Genomic DNA, 24547 nt, shown 5'->3' on the forward strand with positions numbered 1-24547 from the left:
TTAAAGTATCCTTTCACTTTAAGATTACTAAAGCAGTCTTGAAGTTTGGATTATCCAGTGGATATTTCAATTGATTTGCTGCTATCTAACTACTCATGGTACAGACATAAAAGAACAACTTATTTATATCCTCAGTATTAAGTTTAAATGGACTGATGTTATTATATCATGAGGAGATTTCCCAGGTATAGAAGAAAACATAATGAATATTTCTACTATTACTAGAAAGAAAAAAAAGCCAGAGAAGTACTACAATACTAAGTTTCCATTCAAAACTGCCAATTTTTCATTAAAATTTTCCTGCAAGCGCCCCTAGTGTCACCAGTAGTGCTTGAGCCAGCTGAAAACACATGCAATTGGAAAAAAAAAAAAAAAAGAAAAAATGTTATTTTTTTTGTTGGTTGCCACAGCTGTCTCACTAACTCAGACTGCCCAGTCACTGGTGATGGTCCAGGCAACTGAGCTGAAATGAGCAGGGAATAAATGGCAGGTCTCTTCACAGTAGCACACTTGTTACTGAATCTGTATCCCATATAGCTGATCACCTGTCTAGGTTAGACTCCTATCACACACACTCATTTTTCCTCTTCACGTTTCAAGAAAACCTAAATTAGAATAACGAGACTATATCAATTCCCAAACATTACTTCTTTTTCGATAAAATTTTAAATTGACAAAACATCAAGAACATTATACTCTAATAAAAAAATGTTTTGTCTTTGGGAAGAAATGCTGGAATCAAATTTCCCTAACATGGAATAAAATACAAATTTTCAACTGTATGGGAGTAATGAATTTCACTATTACTGCTTGATCAGTGCATTTAAGAAAATTCACCTTTGGAAGGCATACCTGTTCAAAATCCACCTCTTTGGGCCAGGAATGTCTCCTGATCCATTAAAAAAAGCTACGCAATTATAAAGTGCTAAAAAATAAAGTAAGTCAACTGAGTTAATATTTTTAAGAGTAATAGAGAAGATTTAACCTAAATAACTGCCTAAGTTTTCTCAAAGCTTCTTTTAAGCTTATTTCAGTTTTCATGCTTGGTTTTGTGGGGGTCTCTTTGGGGTTTTTTGTTGTTTGTTTCTTTTTTTTTCCTTTGTGCGTAGTTAGGTTTTGTTTGTTTGGTTTTTGTGCCCCTGCTTAGATATTTTCAGATTATCTTTTGAATATCACAGGAATTAGGCGTTTTCATTACCAACCTTGCTGCCCACATCTCACAAACAAAAACAGTCACATCTGCATGAAGCACATTCACATAAGAAAAAATGGTGTTAGAGAAACAGAAACATCACTTACCTCATCAGCAATCATGCACCTAAATAAGAAACAAGAAGAGAGACAAAAAAAGCAAAAATTAATAGTAAATGTAAAAAATAAATTCATAATAAACAATTTGTGAGTACTGTTTTAAGTTATGCATTTACTGAATCAATGAAAGGAAAAAAGGTAGACTTAATTCCTACAGATACCAACTGCAAAAAGTAAATTTGTTATGAATTTGAAAAGAAGTATGCCAATTATTGTAAAAATGTGGATTCAGTTTGTTAGCATTACTGAAGAACTTGCACTGTAAAACTGAATTGCTGCTTTGGTCTAGTGGTTAATTACTTGTAATCTTAAGTGACATTTTCAAAGCAAGAAGGGCATCTTCACATTTTTTGTCTTTCAGATACAGCAATGGTTTTGCTGCTTCACGATTATGGATTATTTGTATGTCAGAATGATTTTAAAAGCTGCTTTCCAGAGCTGTCACATTTGTTTTGAAACAGAAACAGACAACCCCTCTCCCCCACCAACTGTATTAGCTAAAGTAGTAAAAAAATTTACTTAATTTTTTACCCATTTTGGAGTCATTTACTTAATGTTATGCCATGTAAAGACATTGATAATTCCAAGCCTGCAGTCAAAACTAGCACATTCTGTTCAGCATCTTTACATTTTCCAAACATTAAATGTCATCTTTGATATGAATTTCTTACAGGTATTTTGAGTTATTTAGTTTACGTCAGTTATTTAGTACATACATTCTTAACTCAAGTAGGGTCTAGAGAACTTAAATGTTTCCAGCCCACGCAAGCTTCTTCATCAAATCTTTCAGACTGGATGCAGGATAAAGGAAATTATTTGATGGACATTTAGTTAAACCATTAAATGGATAATGCATCTTTCCAAATGTGTACCCACAGTTATTTTACAATCTCAGCTTTCAATTACTCCACAGACTTTTACCTCTACTACTTTACACACTTTTCCAAGCTGGAAAAACCTCCCAACACTAAAACAAACAAAAAACCCCCAAAATCTAACCAACAAACCTACGCAATTCAAAAGCATTATCAAAAGAATTACAAGAGTTTGTTCCATCTCTAGTAATTATTAGATAAAATACATATATCAAATTCACACACACTAATGAATTCAGCGGAAGGCACAAGTCCAAGCAAAAACTGTGAAGATAAGAGGGAAGTGAGGAAACAACCTACTCCTGTTAAGTCTTTCAACAAGGAGATGACTTAAAATTTCTCTTTTCTCCTATAGCAACCTTGGATTGCACGAAGATACAGACTTACTAAGTATCTTCTGACTAGAATCAACTTCAGGGAATTCCAAGGCAAGACCTGAAATGGGCACAAAGTGTGAATTTCTGCAATTTCATAGCACTACCTGCTTGGGCTGCAGTTAGGCAACTGGCAATTAGATGAATTCTCCAATGACTAAGTAACCTGGGAAGTTTTTCAAGTCTTATATAATTTTCTAAATTGTCATAAAAAGCTAACTGGAAGAATCACTCCCACCAGTCGGTATCATAGTGCCACACAAAGGGGATACGCTTAGCCAAACCATTGACTGAGAATACAGCAATGAGTGTGTTCTTGATTGAACTAAGCGACAGCAATAGACTGACAGCTCAATGCAGTCCATCACTTGGCTTGAGTACTTATAGATGTTTACTGACAGAAAAAAGGTGCCATGTCTCAGGAATGATGAAATATTTCAAGCTCTGGAAGGAAATAAATTTCACAGGCCACTATGTCTTCCCCTTGACTGAAGCATCCTTCTGTCTTGTGGCTTCCACTTATTATCTCCAGTAGCTTCCAGTCACAGATGCAAACTAGTCCTGATGAATTGCTCTGAATGAATTCTTCATAGTCTGTTCCTAGCCACTGCATCTTCTAGGGAAATTGAAACTTCCTGTACTCCTATGCCACATAGCTAGATGTGCACCCACTGCACCATGTAACTGAAATGCAATGCTCCTTCTATGAAAAAACAGGAAAGATCTTCCAGGTCTTTTTGTCTATAATAAAATTTAACATACCAAGACATAACTGTTCTGTATTTTGATACCGAAAATCTTCTAAAGTAATACGGAACTGCTCCTGAATGGTATGTACTCTGAAGTTAGTGTAGCTACCCAAAACCCCAATGGAAGTCTTTTCTGCATGAATCCCAGCCTCTTTACACTAATGATTAATTAGAGCTGTCATTATGCCTAATAACACGCATATTGCCATGGGGCCAAAATGGACATTTCTGTGGTCAGAATAGAAATCTCAGCAGAAGATGTATACTGGCATTTTCCAGACATGATATACAAGATAAATGTTTGATATTCTGAGAAACATGGTATACTGCTGTTTGCTCACTCCATTTGCCACTGTAAGTTTAATCAGTTTCTTTCAACTAACAAAAATAATTCAAAATATATCTTACATAACTTAATTTTTGTAAGTAAAAACTATCTATTTGCAATACCTTTGTAACCACAGCTCCCCACCCAGTTGTTAAGGATGGAGCGATGAAGCTAGAGGAAGAAAACATAACAAAACAAATCCCCAAGTTTGCAAAGATTTATGAAGGAAAAAGGCAGGAAAAGAATTATTTTTTGTGGTGACTCATGATTGCGGGGCCTTAATGCCTATGATTTGCAGCTGGGCAAAGACATCTATTTACAGACAACTAAAATACAATGCTAATTTAAAAATAATGTTATCTTTTGCTCACTTCAAAACTGTTTTTTTTTTCCTTTATTTAATACTCATTGTTAATTGCCTGAAGTTTACAAACCCAAGTCTTTCTTTTTGCAGATTCTTTCAGAGATCAACAGCTTTCAGTAAAATAATCATGTTTTTTAAAAACAGACTGAAGCCTGAAATTAATTGGAATGCACAATAACCTAGTGTTGCAGGGGTTTTTAAACTCCTTACACAAATGTAGAAAATGAGTAAGACTATAGCAGTTAGCTACAGAGCAGAGGCATCTCAAGAATAAACCAAAGACCACCTTCAGCAATATAGTATAAGGATATCAGAGCAAATGTAAAAATACAGCAATAACCGAGAGTATATTGCATCCAAGTAGCATCTGGTAGTAAGGAAGTGTGGTAAAGAGGACAGGAATACAAATGTTCCTTGCCAACTTGTGCTGACAAATACAGTATTTCTCAGTATATCAAGTTATATTTTAGTCAAACTGCATAAATAATAAAATGCTAATTAGGCCAGTTCAGACACACAAAAATCAGTTAGAATACATAAGAGCCAACTGCACTATACTTTGGCATATGTGAACTAACTCTTTGGACTCTCATTCTTTTTTTCAGGACAACAAGCTAAAATGAAGAAATTCACAGTCATTTACAAATTGCTTTGACAATTAGAAGACGAATAGCAATTAAAATAAAAAGCCTTAAAAACATGTCAACCATGAGAACAGATGTTTTTTTGCATAAAAGTAGATTTTTTCATTAGAGCAAAGTGTAGCCACTTAAATTTTGGTGATGAGTATCTGCTGAAGAATAAGAGGCTGTTTCATTTTTCTTTTTGCACTCATATTCAGACTGTGCTCATAGAATCTTTGCTGCTATAGAGTATCTTTTCATGTCTTAACTTCCACTTAATATGTCTGAAGTGAAATTTCTTATGTAGCAGCTTATAAATATTTATAGAAACTCATCATGTTCTTGCTGGTAAATGAAGTACAGAGTATCTGCCATCATTTTATCTATAAAATAACCACTCTTAAAAGATAATCAGTGTAAAGTGATCAACACAGTTTTATCTTCCTTGTTTCTGCACTACCAACACAAGGAGAGATTCCCCAGAAACACCCATATGCTTAGAAATTACATATCTATAGTGATATTTTGCTATTTAGTTAAGTATTCATTGTCTTCCCCCACTCAATGCTTTTCATAAGTAGCTTGGATTTTCTTCCTATACTTGCAATGCATAGTTTTTTAGTCATTTAAACATTCAGCTACACATATCTGCTTCATATTAATCAGGTGCACAAAACTGTTTTTAAAGCTCCAGTTAAGAGTATCTGAAGGTGTTAAGCCCTGTGTTAGAATAGTTAGCAACATGAATCACTGCTTTGATTCACACTGTTTATACTCTAATTCCTAAAGTGCTACAGTTTTAAAATTGCCAATTAATTAACATTACTGACACACTTGATAGAAGTTTTAAAATTACACAAAAAGTAAGTTTGTAAGTAGAAGTTAATGAAACTATTTTAAGTGTAAGCTGAAGATATTCAAATTATTTGATGACTGAATGCATTTTAGGGCATTTATCCTCTGTAACGTTCACAGTTTTAGAATAAATATAATACACTAAAATGCCTGCTTAATGTAGTTACAAAATATGAGAAGTCCAAAATTTTTTCATTAGGCTCTAGGGCAATAAAAATTAGCTTATATTACTGAGAAGGAAGTAATCAACTGTTTCCCATTTATAATCACCACAATTAGATTTGAAATGTAAAGAACTTTCCTGTCATTATAGTTGAAATCACACAGAACTTAGATCTAATAGTTGCATTAATCTGTTAAAAAGCAATACTTTACATTTTGCTTTACATAATCTTGAAAATATGCAGCTTCTATTTAAAACAAACTTCAGGATGTTCTATATTATTGCAGTCAGACAAGTTGCCAACATGAACATAAAGGTTCCATGCTGTCAGAGCAGAAGAAACAGATCTTCAGCTACACTGAAGGGACAAATATGTATTTTTGTTTCATGTATTTTGACTGCAAGAAGACAGACTTCTTGTTCTCTGAAGTTCAATTAGTCATTTCCTCTCAACCGGTAGTTACCCAATCTGAGCTTCATCATTCATATCCCATCTGTTCATATGACACCTTAATAATAGCTCTATCCAAGAATATAAATCAGAGCTATGATACACAGTTTCATATCCTGTTATAAGCTCAGCCCACATGGACAAAAGTTTCAGAAAAGCAGAGGAAAAAAAATCATTTTAGATGTCTCAGTTACACTTACTCTCAGCAGCCAAGCCCAACCAGGCAAAAAGCACCAGTCAATGGCAGTCTTTCAGATTCTTTCCCATTTGATTTTTAAATGTTTCCCTTCTTCATAGTGAATCCTGTGGCTAGCATTTGAATATCTGTCCATTTATCAAGGAAATCTGCTATTTTTTCCTAACAGAAAGCATTAGAATCTCACCAGAATGTGTTGCAGATGCTGCTACAATCTTCCTACTATTCGTAACCCTTTTGCAGTTTTAGGATTAGCAATGGGCTTCAGACACAGTAGTATCTTTCATAAATAGAAGGAAACTACATAGTCTGGTCTCCACTACGATTTAAAAACCCTTTCATTTCAAGATGTATTAGCTTTAAAATAAAACTACTTTTTCCATTAAAATGCAAACACAAAGAGCAAACCAGGAAGCTTATTTGAGAATGTATCCTGGTAAGTGAATATGCATGCAGAGAAGACAGCAAGAAGTCTACTGTATTGGCTCACTGCAGGTGCACATAGGTCCAAAATGCAAGCACCTGAGGTTATACACAAAACCTATCACTGTGTCTGAAGCTTTCTTCTAAATGTGAAGAATCATGTAATTTAAGGGACTAGTCAGATGAGTCAGAACCACAGAAGCAGGTATCAGGGGTTAGCATGCATCATCAGAACAGTCCTGTAAAGGTATCAATGACCAAGCAAAGGTGTGCTTACAAATGTGCTTACAGATTCTTACAACAGCAAGTCTTTGAGACAAATCAGAAGTCAGCAAAAAACAGGAGAAGGAACTAAGACAGTAAGACAAAACCTAGCCTTAGGAAAGCTTTGGTCAGAAAACCTCTGTCTCTGGAAGGACAGAAATTATAATTTTTCAAACCTCACAGAGCACAGAAAGGGCTCCTAGTTGTGCTGATGTCAAGAAGATTGGAACCAACTTTGCAAAGCAGAAGGAGAAGCAGATGTCTAAAATTTTATGCAGATGAGTTGACTGGAGAAGAAGAAGGAAACTAAGGGTAAGCTCATGTGGCATATGTCATATAGCCACAAGAAAATAGTCCGTATCAGAAAGAGATTAATACTAAAACAGTTTCATAAAATGAGTGTCAGGGAAAAAAAACCTGTTTAAATCAAAATAATTTCTATTTCTTCTTATCCAAGTCACATTCAGGTCACCCCTTTGGGAACGTTACCAATATTAACAAAGTAAAAAATACAGTTAAAGTTTCTTATATAAATTATGGCTCCTTCAGCAAGGTATCTTTGCAAAGACAAGGAATCTAATTTTGAACTTTGCTCTTGAAAGAATACCAATTAACACCACACTGACATGTATCTAAGGTCTATACAAACAGGAATCCTACGAAGTCCTACAGTCTGTGCTAGAGGTTTCTTGTAACTACAGAAATAGTGGGCAATAATAACCTCTCTAAAATAGACAATTCTGCTTCCTTATATGGAGGATTAAAAGCTAAAGGGGTATAGAAATCCAAAGTACCTATTGCTTGCTTGTGGGAATAATTTAACTTCTTGATTAGTTTTCAACAACTATTTATCTAGAAAAAAAGCTAGAACTGCAGGTAACTTTTTCAGAACAAACTCCTTCACTTTTAAGTGCATTTTCCAAGGCAAACAGTCAAAGAAGTAGCATTTCATTTCTTAAAACACTGAAAAATTTTGTTACTACTCAAATGAATTAAAGCTGTTTTTGTTAATGCAGTCTTTGGAACATGTTGTACAGAGGAAGCTTGCATCTTTCTCTCACTAATGTGGGTGTCCTGATATTCTTGGGATTCTCACCTACTCATGTGAGTCAGTTTTATATAACGCTACAATATATAATTTACCTCCTACTCACAAGCCAACACTTTAGCACTAACATCTTAACCAAGGGTTATTTAAGGAATCTGAACTTAGTACATTTTTATATAAAACTGCGCAAGCAACCATTACATTTGTGTGTCAGTAATCACAGCATGCAGTCCTAAAACTAGAACAAAGAGAGCTTACTTCTTTGCAATAATAATCAAGGTTGTTTCACCAAAAATAGATCCTCAGAAGATTTAAGCTAGATTATACCCTTGCTCTTGAACTACACCAGGTATTTTAAAAACCCCTAAATAATAAAAAGCCAATCCTTAATCTAATGTAAGATGCCCTTAATTGCCACACCTGAGGTGCTAACGTTTCTCTGAAGGAGTGTAGAGGAGAACGGTTGTACTGTCTTATGCTTTTCTGCAACACTCTTCAACATGTAATGCACAAATCATCTAAAATGCTTTAAGATTTGAAAGCTATGAGAGCATATTTGCCAGTGTGTTCCAGTATTTTAGCTTTGACCAAGACATATGAAATAACACATATTAAGTTCAAGGTTAAGCTCAGACAATTCAATAGGTTTTTAGAATAGATTAATTGAACTCTTAACTGATAAAAATTCTAGTCAAGATGACACTTAATTGTGATAGTGAAAATTCTTTACCTATTCAGTCACTGCCTTCAGAGACAAATTGGTTCACCAGCTGATTCAGGGCAAGAAAAATTTACTTCAGTTAATTGGAACTGTTGGAAAAACATCAACTACTTCCAACTACTGACAACCTAAGCTATAAACCTTAACCTTGGTATTAATGGCATGATTGAAATACCTGCGATCAACAGTAGGTCTTCCTTAGTATGCAGTCTAATGACTTTCAATGAAATGTAGGTACTTATCACAGCTTTTCCAATAAGCTCTGCATTCCCAAATGACCCTCCCTCTGCAGTGCTTTGCAGTGCAAAAGCTACAGAAGAACTACTCTCTTCATGTCATTCTTCTTTAATGTTAGCTGAATCAGGCAATAAGGAGAAGAATTATCTAGTCTCTTCATTTTCAGTAGTTCCTAGATTCAATGTCTCTTCCCTCCAGTACAAAAGGCTCTCAAAGCCAGTCTTAAGTTTTCTCCTACCCTTTGCTCCTTCTCCATACCAATACTTCCAAATACTTTTGTGTCTTCCGAATACTTCAAAAACAACCACCCATTCAGCTGTTGACAGAATATCCTACTTCTTTCCTGACATATATCTCTGAACTAAGCAATTATGCTGCTCTTTTCTACATTGATTTATCTCCTTTAACATGTTTCCCCTTCAACACAATACAAAGACATCATAAAGTATGTGGATTTTAATTGTTTACCCAGCTACCTTTGGGGTAGTTTGCTCTTATGCCTCTCTGTTCTCTCTCCTTCCAACTGCCATTAAGTCAGTTAGAATTTGACTCATACTTGCTTAAGACCTTGTTTTTTCTCACTTGCATGAAACCAGCTTGTCTCACATTCTCAAAAGTGATCACTTACATTCTGCCCTCTCCCTGATGCTTAAACACACTGATTTTTAATCTGTGGATTCTCCCCCTGCAAACTTCCACACAGCTAACACTAAACTCACTTCCCCTCACTTCCTCTCTTCTCCATCATGGCTGACAACCTATTACCTACAGTCATAGTCTTACTTGGTTCTTCTGTCCAACGCATTGTGCTCTTCATTTCTAAAAATCTCTTTTCTATTCCTGCTGCTAAAAGTCAGGTAATTCCTCAGATTACTACCACTGCTTTTTTCTGTTCTTAAATATTATTTTTACCTCACAAAGTTCTTCTCCCAAATGACATTCTACATTTGCTTTCTGACAATGCATTTTTTGTTCCATTTGAATTACCTCCCAGTTCCTCCAGCATCATTTCCAAACAAGCCTCCCTGGCCATGACAGCGCTGCAGAATTTGGCCCAGTTTCTCATTCAGACTTCCTGCATCTGAACCTCATTCTGTGAGCTAGCTCTCTCTCAGCACTTCTCAGATGTAAAATGAACTCTGAAACATTACAAACCAATGTCTTTAAAAAAAGAAACCTTTCTTTAAAAACACAGTACTCACAGAAATACTCCATATTTAATTGCTGAAATGTATTAACTGTTTGACCCCCATTTCATATACCTAAAATTAGTTCCTGAATATGTTGGAATAAAGGATTTATTTCTTGATCTAGCAATTATGCCTTGTTTCAAACATCTCTTTCAGACTATCTAACTACAATCTACTGAGAATACAAACAGAAATCACATTAAAAAATTATAATTGTTTTATTCCCAGCTCTCTATGATCTGAAGACCTACAAATAGAGACACTTCTTTATGGCACCTGATGCTGCAAGTCACCAAGTACAAATTAAAATAAAAATGAAACATTCCTAGAAACAATCCTAGACATGACTAAAAAACCACCCCAAACAAAAAAACCCACCCCCAGAAAAAAAAAAAACCCACACGAAAATGCCTTCCCCCCTCAAAAAAAAAAAAAAAAAAAAAAGTGCAAGGAATTTCCTTTTCTAATATGCAATTTAAGTAATTTGGTGTCTGTCAAAGTCAGTGTAACAGAGAGAATAAGCAGATCTCCCAGAAGAGACTATGATTAACTTCATCTTGTCTGGTTTTGAATTTACTTTCTTCATGTTAAACTCTGAACTCTCCATCTTAAGATCAAATTGGTCACAAGTTTAATAGTAAGAATTTAAATGAACTCCAGTCTCCCAACAACAGTGATACTACAGAATTTGGAGTAATTAAAGACTATTCTGTTTGGTACTTAAACCAGTTCTACATCCTTACATGCAGCACGTAAGAATGATAGACAGTCACTGTTACATGCTTGCAAGGAAAGTCAGAATGCTAACTAGGGTTTCCAGCAACTTATTCAGTACAAAATTGCACAGTATGAATAAAACTTGAAGAAAACTTTTTCTTATAAATGTTCTCCATAAATATGGATAACTATCAGTATAAATACTCAGTACATAATCTTATAAGTACTGACGATATACTGATAATTATCAAACAGCTATAGCTCCATAAAATATGAACTCTCCATGCCAATCTTTTCTGTTACGTTTTTCTCCCTTCAGAAATCAATGGTTATTGTTTTCACTGCATAAAAGAAGTTGTATGCTACTTCCTTAAGTTAAACTAAGACATGAAGTAAACTAATAGACTGCAGTGTTGTGAGGACTAAAGAAATGAAAAGAGTAAAGCAAAACTAAACTGAAAATAACACCATAATTTTCAGAAGAGAAATACTGAGATATAATGCTGGGGAACAATCCAATAGTAACCTGTAAAATATTTTTGATAAGTGTCCCATTAAACCATGTAGCTGATTCTGAAAAAATAGATTATTTTAGACAATGGTAGAAAGCAGTTAGTCTTGCTTTTAATCACAACATAGACTTGCAGCAACCTATGAACTTTCAAACGAAGGACAAAGAAATCAGATGTAAACAGTAACAGATACGTAAAGATGCATATAAGATTAGTGTTTCGAAATGGAAGAAAGATCTATTTTCTTCTCTGGAATTTTTTATACATACCTACTATCAGGGACAAGAAACTGGAGAAAAGAAATACACTAAAAAAGCAAACCAATCAGTAATCAAGGATCAAAAAGTAGTAAAGATAAAAGCAAAGCTCTAGTAACTTAAAAAGGCAATACGAGACAAGAAAACAACAGCGGCATTATACAGGAGAAAAAGATTAATAGACAACATAAAAAGCAGAACTAAACTCAGTTAAAATTACAAAAATAAAAGGGAAAAGTAGTTAAACAAGTGTAAGAGAAAACGACCTAGTAATCTAGCACAAACTGAAATGCGCATGGAAGTAAATGTAGACTGAACATATTTTCTCTTATTATACCAGCATCCATAAGCTAGAAATATACCTTCCTTAGACACTCAGCTCAAACAGGAATGATACCTTTCATACTCCATAACGGCAAATACAGAAGAATTCACCTAATTCAGGCTATCTAATTCAGAGTCTAGACAAAGAAAGCTTAACCTCTCCCTCAAGATCTAAAAGATTCAATTAAAAGACACATTTTTACCCCTCCCCACTCCTGCCCAATGCACTGGCCATGCAGACTATAGAGGGGTGTCTTTATGTTCAGGCAGGCTGAATGAGATACAACAAAGCAGATTCAGAATACGAATTTCTGAGAACTTGAGAATTTTTATTTCAAGGTGGGGGGGAATGCAAGTCTACCGTGATGCAGATATCGACTCAATTTCTGTGAATTCTCATCACTCCCTCCTATTACCACTCTAGGAAGCTAAACAAACTTGTAGAAATTCACACAACAATTTAAATATGACTTATATCAGAAATTTCTGACCCTACAAAAGGCTATACTATAGCTGGTATTTCTAAATATTTCTATTTGTTTCTGCACCAAGAGCTATCATTTCTATGATGCAACTACTAAAACCTCAGCAAGACTTCACCTTTTGAGTGAGGAACTGGAGCTAGAACCTTTTAGCAGTGTTCATAAGCTAAATTTTGGTTTGAGCCTGTTTTTCTGGTCTACTTTGAGGGTGGGAGGGGGGAGTTAATTTCTATAAAGATTGATAAAGTCTTTAAACTAAAAATCTGTTTTAAATAATGAAGAATTAACTATATGTTTCTCCTGTGTAGCTTGCTAGGGATGGGACATAATCAATGGAAAAAATGTACTATTTTGAAGTGCAGGCAACTGACTCATGATAGGGGACACTCAGACTCCATTCTCTAATGAGCTCACTATCGTAATGATTGTCTGTAGCCTACTATCCAAAACAACATTAAAGACTACAATTTTTTCATACTCCAGAAAATTACTGCTAAAAAGACAAATACCCTTTCATTAAAACTGATAGCTCTTAATGCCAGATTGGAACTCTATACCATGTTACTGCCATTCATTGTCATTCACCTCTTTTTTACTGTGTCTATATTCAATGAACAACATCAAACCAACATGAAGGGGGAAACTAAAAATCACATGCTCCAGAACATATAAATATAGCTTAATGTAGTACCTCTAAAACCTAAAAAAGTACCATTATAAAGCAAAAATTATCTATAAATAAGCACTGTAGTAAAATACAGATCATGGTAAACATATTAATAAGCATTTCAATATTTAGATAAATTTATATATACCCCCGTCCCCCCCCAAAAAAAAAATAGAAGCTACAATATTAATGCACTTGATCCTTCTGTAAGAAAGTGAGAAGAAAATAGAGCAGGAAACTAGATTGCCCCAGTAAAATGGTTTGTACACATAATTATAATGGAAAAGCTAATTTCATGAGTGGTAAATAACTCCAAGTCCTCTTTCACGTCCACAAGCAAGACAACCTAAACAAATTGTTCTGCCAACATTTCAAGGAAAAAAGTTCTCTGTGTGCCTGAAGGCATCTTTTTCAGATACCATCAAGAAGGCAAGCAATGCTAAGTAATGATGTTTGCAAATCACATGCTGACAGTGTTTATTATAAAACTTGATAAAGCATTTAGTGATACAGTTTGTACAATATGAATACAATATACAATTTATCCAGTAGCAAGAGAGCTAATTTCCAAACAGTAGCATGCTTGTCACTTCTACAGTATATTCAGGTAAACAAATTCTTTGTAATACAAGACAGATGTCGCACACTTCTACAAAGAGAGGTTATGAAACAAGAATACATGATAGAAAGACACATACTACTGAAAGCAACAGTAAAAATTATCAATATCCACAGAGAGATCTGTGCTCAAAAGACATTGAATACAATCCTTATCTGTACAATCAAGCCATTTGTCCATTATCTCTGCATCTTGGGTATTTTGCCCAAACTTTTATTACTTTTTCCAGAGCACTGTGCTTTGATACTGCCACCTCCCATCCACTAACACCTGACTATTGGCCAGTGATTTCTCACATTGTTTAGGTTTTCATTATGAAGTCTGCCTCAGAATAAAATAGGGCTTAAAATTACACTCTTGCTCAGAACAACTAAATCCAATAAGCAAGATGACATCTTTGAGGTTTTCAGTTTATGCCTCTTCATTTGCAATTGATTATGTTATCCTGAGCTCTTAGGAAATGGGGATTTGCCCACATCTGCCAAACTATGACTAATAACCAGCAAAGAGCAGAGAGAATCACTCACTTCTGCCCCCCAACAGCATACACACAACTGATCCCAACAGTCCCAAATATTCTGTAAGCCCATTGCTAAGAGTTTTCATTCCTGAGACAAGTTTGTTGCTTTCTATTTAAGATAGTTTAAAGCACACATAAATAAATAAATACATATTAATGCCGTTTTCAAAAGTTACTTACAATTTTCCTGAAAGAAAAGCATAAAAATAGTTTTCAAGGACAGAATTTGTGTGCACCCATCTTTTCTGCACATTAAAGACCAAACACTGTTTCTATCCCTAGGTATCTATTCACAAGTGCATTTCTGAAGAATAATCTCTAGTAAAGAGTAAGCAGCCATGCAGTTATTTACCTTTAAGGCATGCCTGTGAGCTAAAAGGTATCTTAGCATATGTTAACTACACACTATCTTGTTGGGTCTAAAATTACTAGTTCTGGAAAAGTGTTAGGTAGTCTCTGTTAGTCTACATGATGCCTTTGGAGCATGCACTGAAAAAGCCTTTAATTAATTTATGAATGAACCAAAAGCACAAATCACAACAGCGTATTTATTTTACTCTCCAGGAAAAGAAAAAGGAATTAATAGCTTACTCTAAGCCCCTTCCATGCTACAAATGAAAGTTTGTTCTAATAATAAGCCCCTTTTCACACTGGGTGCTTGTCTAACCTAAAATAATATTAAATCTCTTCAGCCAACAATAGAACACTTTCTCTGCACCAGTTTCCTACCACTACAGCAAAGCATGGACTACGTGATGACTGCAGAGAAGAGTACATAGCCTGAGGAGATGCACGTACTGCTTACTTCTAGTCCCATGTTTATGTATTTTAAAAACTAGAAATGACATTTCTATAGAAAAGTACCAGACCCTGCCAAAATATACCACTGGGAATACTGGAAGAAGGCTTAAATCATTATGGTGTACACAAAAGGAAAAGACTTGGGTGAGCCAAAGGCTGACAAACTAATAAGAAAATTCAGCTACAAGCAGCAGAGGCTCTTGTTCTCTGTTTTGGGACAGAAAGAAAATTAGATCTGCCTGAGCAAGGGACAGATTTAATAAATACTCCTCAGGAAAGTCTGACTTAATACATTTTACTTACATAGAGGCTGGCTGAAAGTGTGCACACAATTCTTCAATTTGACCCAACTAAGACAAAGAATTTGCCATGCCAAGGAATAAGGTTTCTTGCAATAATGATGAAAATACTTCCATATACATGCCACAGTAAAACCATCGATGCCATACTACTCAATTGTCTTTTGTTAATGAAGGGTTTCAAGAAAAGAAAATAACATAAAGCTCATAACCCTAATGAAAATAATTAATTTTCCTTTTGACAGAGTCACTAGCCTAGGTATTCCATACCAGTTCAGATACTTATTGTAGGCAACTGTTACTTCTCAAACAAAAAGAATGAAATATCTGATTAAAATTCATCTAGTTCTACAGTTAAGCTGCTTCCTGAGGAACTTCCATATTATATAATAGGCTGCAAAAGATTATGCTACTCTCAAACAGATCCGCTAGCTTCCTAATTAAGAAACTACACACATTTAGCATCTTTTGTAATTTCACTATGTGTATATACAAATGCACTTCGATTGCATACTATGTAAGCCTCATTTCCCTTTATTAGAATCAGATCCACCAAAATACGGTAGCCAAGGGCTTTGGATTTATTAAATTCAACTCCAGTGTAGACTTTGCAGTCTATTCTATCAAAGTCTCAGCCATCAATTAAAACTGTCTGCATTCATTTTCACAGTCACACTGTGCAGCAGGGAAGTGCCTAACATGGCCAGTGCTCAGATAGAAATTAATGCCAAAACAGCATAAAGCTTTTTAAATCTCAGGCTTGCATGTTAGCGGCTGGGCTCATCTTTCTGCTCTGCTACCTACTAGTCTGGCAGCATTAAACAGATGGCATGCTTCATTCCCTGAAGACAGCAATGTAGTAACTGTTGAAGGTTTTTGCCCAAATGAATAGAATTAAAGTGAAAAACTTTAGAGGAAATTTGAATTGATCTGAAGGTCCATATAACTGCAAGAACTGAAGATAAACACTTCCTTTCCAATTTTTCACCTTTAGCAAAAGAGAGGCACATTTATTTTCACCTGCGAAAAATTCACAAATGTTAGCAAGGAACCCCCTGAGGCCCTAAGCCTCTTGTTCTGAGCAAGACAGCAAAATATCAGAAACTAACTTCTTTAAAACCTAAGCTAAAGCGATTTCATTTGTACCAGACCTCTAAAATATCATTGCTTTCCAAGAGAACAACATACAGTTGTTTCATGGGTTTAGGTTGCAATTGCCTAAATTTTCTAAAATTTATAAACATAGAAATAATATTTCCCTTTTCTTTGCCCTATAAATCAGTAGCAGGCTCTGACTCAGCAAAATATTTCCTGTTGCATAAACTATTTTTCTCATTTATCAGGTACTTAGTTGTTGAATGCCTACTCTATCAGTTGCTGCACTTGCAAACTGAGGACTCTCTAAGGCTTCTTCTGCTCTGCTGCTGCAGCTCAGTGAGCTCCAGAACACTCTGATTACATGCCAGAATTGTACCAAATTTAAAATAGAATAACACACAGATGCATCAAGATCTGTTAGTCATTCTCTTAACAGCTCTACCACACCATTAAGAACTAAAGAAACAAATGTGAATTAACTTAGGAATTCTCTATTAACATGACAAAAAGAATAGTCCTGATATCAACCTCCTCTTACAGGAGGAGATCTTTGATACTACAGTTCGCTTTTGCATAAAGCATTATTAAACATTTCTTCATCTTCTGGGGAAAAAAAAAACAACCTAAACAAACCCTCATTTTAAACCATGTTAGCTTATAGTTTAAGTAAGCTTTCTGTAATATAACCCACTTAAGAGCTGCTGGTTTTGCACAGCCTGTGTAAAATTTACATTATTATTACCTGAAATAATTATATTTAGTATATGACACAATAAAGATTTTACCTGCCACTTCTCTGAAGTGCAAATACAATGCCTTTCTCCTGAAATGGAAGCAGTTTCTTTCTCAGTCTTTCAGGTAGAAAGGACAGCTTAGCATCAACATTTTCTGATTGAGAATCTTCAAGTGTAGCTGTGTCCTGCAATGTACTTGCCATGTTGAACCTGAGGGAAACAAAACCAAAAAAAGATGTCTTACTTAAAAGATAGGTCTGCAGTATGTTACAGAATGGAACAATAATAATCACTCCATCTTTAAATACTCAGTGTCTACATAACTTTTCTCAAGTCTTGAGAATTCTCCCTAGAAAGCATAAACCAATGCATATTATGGAAGAGCCCAGCACCTTAGTTTCAACAAAATATTCTAACTATAGCAGTATGAAGAGATCTGCATGTATCACTTCTTCAGTGTTACGAAACAGTTATTTAGAAAGTTCCCTGTTTATGGTTGAAAGTTATTTGCCATTCAAATAGAGCTTACTTGTAGACATTAAAATATAACTCTTTCTAGTAAATATTTTCTTACAGAAAAGTTACAGGAAAAAAAAAGGTTATTTAATCTTCTGATGATGGAACTAAGAGTCCTCTAAAATTTTTAATCCTAATAATCAAATTACAAAAAAAAGGGCAAAATACACCCAGTTTGGGGGAAGGAAAAAAAAGGGGGAAAAAGGAAAAAAAAAGAAAAAAGGAGTAAGTAACTATCATTCCCCTCAGAAAGAAACAATCTTAAAGCACAGAATAATTAATCAATGAAAATTCTCATACTGTGCTTCAGACTAAAAACACAGATTCATCATTTTTGTCCAAGGGGACAGGGTCAGAGATGAAATACTACCTTTTGTTCTCTTATAACTTCAATAGACTTTAAACAAACTTAAAAAGCTCAGTAGCAGTCTGTGCCAACTGAACATGAGGAAAGCACCAAACCTTTACATCAAAGCATTACCTAATCATTTTGGATTCACGGCCTGTGTGAAGAACAGGATTACCTTAATGATCATAGAAACAAACATTATCAACCAAAATAGTTTCTTGTAAAAGTAACAGTAGATACTGTACTACCAAGCAAACTTCTGAACATATAAAGCCCTAGAAATACTATTGCACATATATGAAAGCAAGACTCCTATCTGGAAAGACGCGAGTTCATGTATATACACACACTTCAGGACTTCTGTGTAAACATGGTTTCAATCCTACTCTCAAAAAAATGTAACTCAAGGGTCTGAACACCTGATGTTCCTCACTGGATGAGTGGAAGTGATTCACACAGCAGTAAGAACTCCATGGCTGTAGGGAGGCTACTATTGTGCTTCCAATAGCATGGTCAAGGTAAAGAAAGCCAAATTTTCAAGTCTGGTACCATCAGAAAAAAGATAGGATCTTTTCTCCCTAGACTCATATCAGGTCACACACTCAAGATCCTAACCTAACAAGAGACAAGCCTGAGTGCTGCTAAACCACCTCCTGAAACAAATCACTGACTAGAACATAACCTGTCCAAAGATAAAAGAAGGATATCCTCTCAATTGCAATGAAACAGCTGATTATAGAGAAAGGAAATCTGGATTTTTTTTTTTGCAAGCCAGACTTTCTGTATCATCTAATTGTGATGTACTACTTACTATGGCTTTTTTTTCCCTTCCACTTTTCTAAGTGGAATCTCTCTCATATCTTTAAAGAAACATTATTCTGGCATCCTGGGCCTCTAGAACATCCAACAGCAGATAAAAGTACTATTATCAGTATCAAGCCTCTTGGATGTATGTTCATCACGGAATTTTGCTTAACAGAAGAAGGAAAGCCTCTGGTTTCCTCTGTATGCCCAAGAGATGCATTGCAAAGAAGAGAAAAGTTAGAAAGCTCTGGTAAATACCCACTTACACTCTCAGTTGAGGAAACAGATATGTTTTTGCTCTAACTGTTGGGAAAGCAATGGTAATCACTTCAATAGTTCTATCATAGTATTTTCCACAGGGTATTTCTTTCTCTTTAGAAGTTCATTAAAGTACTGCAAGACTGCTGGCAAAATCCAAACACTAAACATTTCTGCAGAGCCAATCTTATATGCTTGCAGGATTGGTGGACCTGACAAACCTTTTCAACACTCAATTCTGCGATTCACTCCTAAAGAAAATTTCTGACTCACTTTCTGTGATGATTTTCTGTGCTGTAAAAGCAAAGAAAATTATACACTTCCAATCAGCTTGCTACATAGCTTGTTGTGACAATATGTGAATGAAATGTTCACATAATTAATTTTCTGTTGAACTAAATTATGACAAGATTCTTTCACTGAAACATTGAATAAAAGCCATACAGTTTCAGAAGCATAAATCGGAATTAGAGGAGGCACATGACTCATTGTACATAGCAATACTACCACAAAAAATGTTTTTGCATCAGTTACTAGTAAGCTTCAAACTGACACTGCAGATCTATCTTAAAAAGCAGCAACACAGAATCCAGATATAGAAAAGGTTTTATTTTTTTCCCCTAGGTGAATGGGATGGCAAATAATTACAGAGTAGGTGAATAATTAAGGAAGCCTATACGCACTGAACAATAACTATTATAAAAACACATACAAGGAATAGTGTTAGCACAGCACAAGACAGCAGTATGAACTGTGCATTACTAAACCTTTCACACACTGCTCTCTGGAAAAGCAAAGTAGTGTGTGTAATCACATTATCACAATATTGTCCTAATTATCAACTTTATGTTCCAGTCCTTTGCATTTACCTTATCAACACTATTATTTTCACTTGGACTACAAGCTTTCAAAGATGGACTTTGCCATCTGCTGTGCATATATAACTTACCAGACTTGCGGTTGATTCTATGGAATTCAAGTGAAAAAATACCTCAGGGAAAATATTTGATGCCTGAGATGCGACTGTCTGTGAACAAGCACTTCAGAATGAAATTTTAAGAACTTAGATAACTAAAAGGCACTTTTTTTTTTAAACAACACTTACATAGTTCTTCCCCAAACCTTTTAAATTTACTTCAGTTATTGTAAACATGTACTTTATAATGATCATACAAAATCACACACTGAAAATTCAAAGAACTCTGTCAAGACTCCTGAATAAACAGCAGTGATAAAAAACCATATTCCACCTATATTCGCACCTGTAGCACTATTTTATGATATCCAAAGCTACAGAAGGCACTGTGAAAGCTATATTGACCTTATGAAAGATTTATTTTGGTTGTGTAGAAAATGAGAATGAACAACGATGAAACAATACAGATAAAGTAATTCCACAAAATTGCCTTTTACTGATTTGCTACAGTAATGATTATATTGAGAATTGACGCCTTGTTTGTGTATAATGACTTTGGTAGTGGTCATTCCTATTCTGTTTTAAGACAAATCAATTATTTACACTATTGTAGCAATAGCAATAAATAAAGCTAGCCTTAAAATAAAAAAAAAGCATCAGCATGGCAGAAAACAAGTTTGTGCCTGTTGTTCTATGCACTGCAGATTAGAAAACTCTAAGAGAGAGAAGCTTCAGTGCACATTTTCTCTAGTTACAATTTTTCATTTGTTTCTGTGTCCTTAATATTTTATAATATGCATCCCATCAATCTTCCCACATCTCTAGATTACAAGAAGCTCCAGAACGTCAGTTTTCTCAGACAAAGTAGACCTAAAAGGTTTGGTGCGGAGACCTAACTTTTCATGCATAGGGTTCATTCAGCTACAGAAGTTGTATGAGTAAAAAAAAAAAAAACTGTACAGGATTTTCTCAAGTTGTAAAGGAAATCAAGGATGAAATAGCTGAATTACTAAACCCACTAACTTTTAATCTAAAATTGCTTCAGTATCTCAGGACTACCTAGTGGTCAACGATCCCAAATTTTAAAAGGAGGAATGAGGAAGACTCACAGATCTACAGCACAACTCGCTTATTGGGCATAAAAATCAGCAAAAAATGAAGTGCAGAACTTCTGAACACAGGATAAATGCATCTATTTGGTAGGAATCAACATGCCTTTTGTAAAGGTGGGTCATATCTTTCAAGTCTGCTTAAGTTTTTTTGAAGGGGATCTATAATAATGTACCTATAAACCTGCTGGTGCAGTCCAGTTTCTATGATTTTTCAAAATGAATGAAATTTAAACAGTTTTACAAATATATTTGTACAGTAATTATAATTTCCAGGAAAAGTTTTAACAAAGTCCCTCAAACTTTTATGAAAACTAAGCCATCATGTGAAAAAATGCCCTGAAACTTTTTTTTCAATACAAGCAGATAGACTGTTCGTATATAAGAGAAACATCATGAGCAATATTTCAAAGGAATCTGCTCCAACTTTTATTGTTCAATGAATTCACAAATGATCTGGATACATGAGTAATCACTGAAGGATAAGGACAGTAAAAACACTTGTAAAATAAAATTAAAAATAAAAAAAAATAATCTGGAATTCTTTCTGTCACTGCTGACTATACTACTACTAAATGCTATACTACGTTTCACTACAGACACTTCTCCTTCCGGAGGTCTGTACTGAGACCCAATTTGTTGAAGATAATACCCTAGATGATATGTTTTTTTATTGGTAGGTTGGGTGCAAGACAGACAAGATGTCAAGGGCTATTTAAGTTCTGCAATAGCTGTTTGTCATCATAAGATGATCATAATATAAACCCACTATTTATTTTTATAGGCCATTAAGTATATCCTTTTAATGCAGCTCAGTAACAAATGCCTGAAACAAATGAGCATTTCCATCAAGCCTTTGCTTCATAGATTTCCTCTTCATGGTCTCAACTGTTCACCCACTCTATGTTCAAAAAAACTTAATAGGGAATGTAAGGCCCAAAGAAAATCATGGGTCCTTGGCTGACTGATCAACCATTTTTCCACTGGAAAATAATATGGCGCAATAATAAACAACTGAAAAACTAACCAAGTTATTAGAATAGAGCATTTTAAAAAATATTACAAGAAAAGCAATCAGACAGAACAAAGCTCCCTAGCACACAGCAGGTTTTCCACAAGACAGTGCCTTGAGGAAAACAATCACCTTAATATCTGCCTCGGGGGAATTTATTTAGTTTTTGACTTACGTAATACCCAGACCAGCAGAACTACCCGAGCACATGCTGTGATAACCCAGCAGCAGCCAGAACGAGCAGGACTAACGAGGCCTTATGGCACAAACAGGGTCTGAGAAAGACCAAACATCATCTGAAACCTCGTCCCTTTTCAATATCCAAATCCCACTCAGGGCAGACCCCGCCGCTGCTCCCCGCGCAGCCCCTCAGCGCGTCACATCCCGACTCCCGGCCCAGCCTCCACCCGTGAGGCGAGAAACACGCCGCCCTCTGTATCCTCCCAGACACCGAGCAAGAACAAGCTGTAGAGGACCCTCCCGCTCTCCGCTCCCCTGCGGCGCTGCTGACAGGAGAGAAGCAACAGGCCGAACCCGCCGCTCCACTCACAACTCCTACCGCCGCTACCTCACACCTCCGCGGGCGCTAAGCTCAAACCGCCTCCGCCGCCCGGAAATGACGTGCTACCTAAAGCGGGAAGAGTGGGGGAGAGCCCAAACGCGCGCTTCCCGCTGCGCGCGAGACGGTTCTGTGCGCCGGGACCGTTTTTTGTGTTTTCTGTGACCCTCCCGCCCAGCTCTGCCGAGTTAAACGGCATATTCCTCCCGGCTGTGCCTCGTCCCGGCCCCCGCTTTGCTCGGGTGGTGCGCGGGGATGAGAAACGAAGGCTGAGGGAGCGGGAGGGGGCGAGGCGCGGGAAGAAAGGCGGCACGGTTACGTAAGGGCAGACGCCGCTGGGAGGAGAGGGTGTCAAGCGCAGGGGTGGTGCTAACGGTTGGGCTGAGAGAGGGGCTCGCAGGACGGGCCGCCTCGGTCAGTGACGCTAGCTCTAGAGATTGGCGGGAAGAGCGGCTCAGGGCTGGAACCAGGGCGAGAGGCCCGGAAAGAGGAAGGGTGCGTCCCCAAGGCGGGACTACCGCTCCCATCCTGCCCTGCGCTCGCCCCGCTGAGAGTAGGGAGTTCTCCGTGCGCCTGCTGGGAGATCACCCAGGGGGGTTGAGGTGCTGCTGCTCGGGGTAGGCAGCCAGCAGGCGTGCTCAGCACATTACAGTCGAGGGAGAGCTGCTGCCGCCTCCTCGGGAGCGGAGCCGCTGGAGCGGAGGCACCTGGGCTGCCATTAGCCGCGGGAGCAGTCTACCCGAACGCCGCCAGTAATCGTCGGCTGCCCAGAGCGGGTGGGCTTTACAGTGCCGGTGTCCGCGCCAAGGCGGGGTTCTTGTTGGTGGTCATAGCCGTTTATCAGCGCAGCGGAGCCCTCCGATTGGCAGCTGTCTCTTGGGCGGGCTTGCGCTCGCGTAAGCGCTGGAAAGCACCACTCACCGGCAGCGCCGGGGGAAGGCGCTACGCTGCTAATTGGCCCGTGCGGCCGTTAATCATTACCGTTTGCAGCTGCTATTGGCAGTGGTGGCGCGGTGGGGCGGGCCTTTCTCCCCGCCGCGGCAGCAGGAGGAACCCAGGCAGCTGTCGAGGCTGGCGATGGGGTTAAGTGCCCCTCGTGCGTGAGGCCGCTGTCGCTGCGCCGGCCGCAGCCCGCTGGCCGCGCTGCCGCGGTAAGGAGCCCGCCGCTCCGAGGGGGAAGGCTCTCCTGCAGGGGGGGAGGGCGGCGGTGGGGCCGCGCGCTCCGCTGAGGAGAGCGGGGGAGGGGGGGGCAGTCGGCCGCGCCCGCAGTGCGGAGAGCGGGGGGCAGCCACTGAAGAAGGGCGGCCGCGCCGCTGGGGCGGGCGGGCCCGCGCGGGGGGGAGGGGCGCGTGTCGCGGCCGTTTGGGCCGGGTGCACCTGCACGCTGTGGGGAGGGGTGGTCCCGGTCCGGACGGAAAAGGCTGGCCTTGTTCTCCTGTAAAACAGGCAGCGCTGGTCGCCGCTGGCGGAGTGAGGCAGGGCGACCTGGAGCTGTGTTTCTCTGCCGCCCTGCCGTGGGACAGCGGGTCGGCCCCGGGGCTGCGCCCTCGGCCTGCTGCAGCCCTGTGCCAGCCTTGGCTGGGGTCTGTCCCGGCCTCCCGGTCGCGGTTACTTGTTAGAGAATGCGGGTCCCTTCTCGGCGAGCCGGTTGGTGGCCCTCTGAGGCTCCAAGTCCTCCGCCGGTGGGCTCCAAGGGTGCCAAGTGTGGCAGGGCGGGTTTTTCGGGGTTAGCTCCTCTGGTTAGCAGTGGTTCTTTGAGGGTGTGCGGTGCTTGTGGCTGTTGTGGGCGCCTACTTAGACGTCCCCTTATGTTGTCTGGAGG

The 24547-nt window shown here is 37.8% G+C and overlaps 1 protein-coding gene across 5 annotated transcripts in view; it reads right to left on the reverse strand.

The window, feature by feature from the left end:
• ZRANB3 (zinc finger RANBP2-type containing 3) overlaps positions 1-22777 on the reverse strand; it is a 49351-nt gene extending 26574 nt beyond the window's left edge. Inside the window, exons 1-3 of one of the 5 annotated variants that reach the window (XM_080622103.1) lie at positions 22717-22777; positions 17254-17412; positions 1300-1318 (exon numbers count right to left, since the gene is read on the reverse strand). In XM_080622103.1, the coding sequence (XP_080478229.1) occupies positions 1300-1318; positions 17254-17405 (171 nt within the window). In that variant the 5' untranslated portion in view covers positions 17406-17412; positions 22717-22777. Of the gene's footprint in view, positions 1-1299; positions 1319-2027; positions 2103-17253; positions 17413-22716 lie in introns of those variants that run through there. The other 4 variants (XM_080622104.1, XM_080622105.1, XM_080622106.1 and 1 more) reach the window with 4 other exon arrangements.
• Between the last annotated feature and the right edge of the window lie 1770 nt (positions 22778-24547).

The sequence above is a fragment of the Psittacula echo genome (assembly GCF_963264785.1).
Source record: "Psittacula echo genome assembly, chromosome: 6".
NCBI lineage: Eukaryota > Metazoa > Chordata > Aves > Psittaciformes > Psittacidae > Psittacula > Psittacula echo.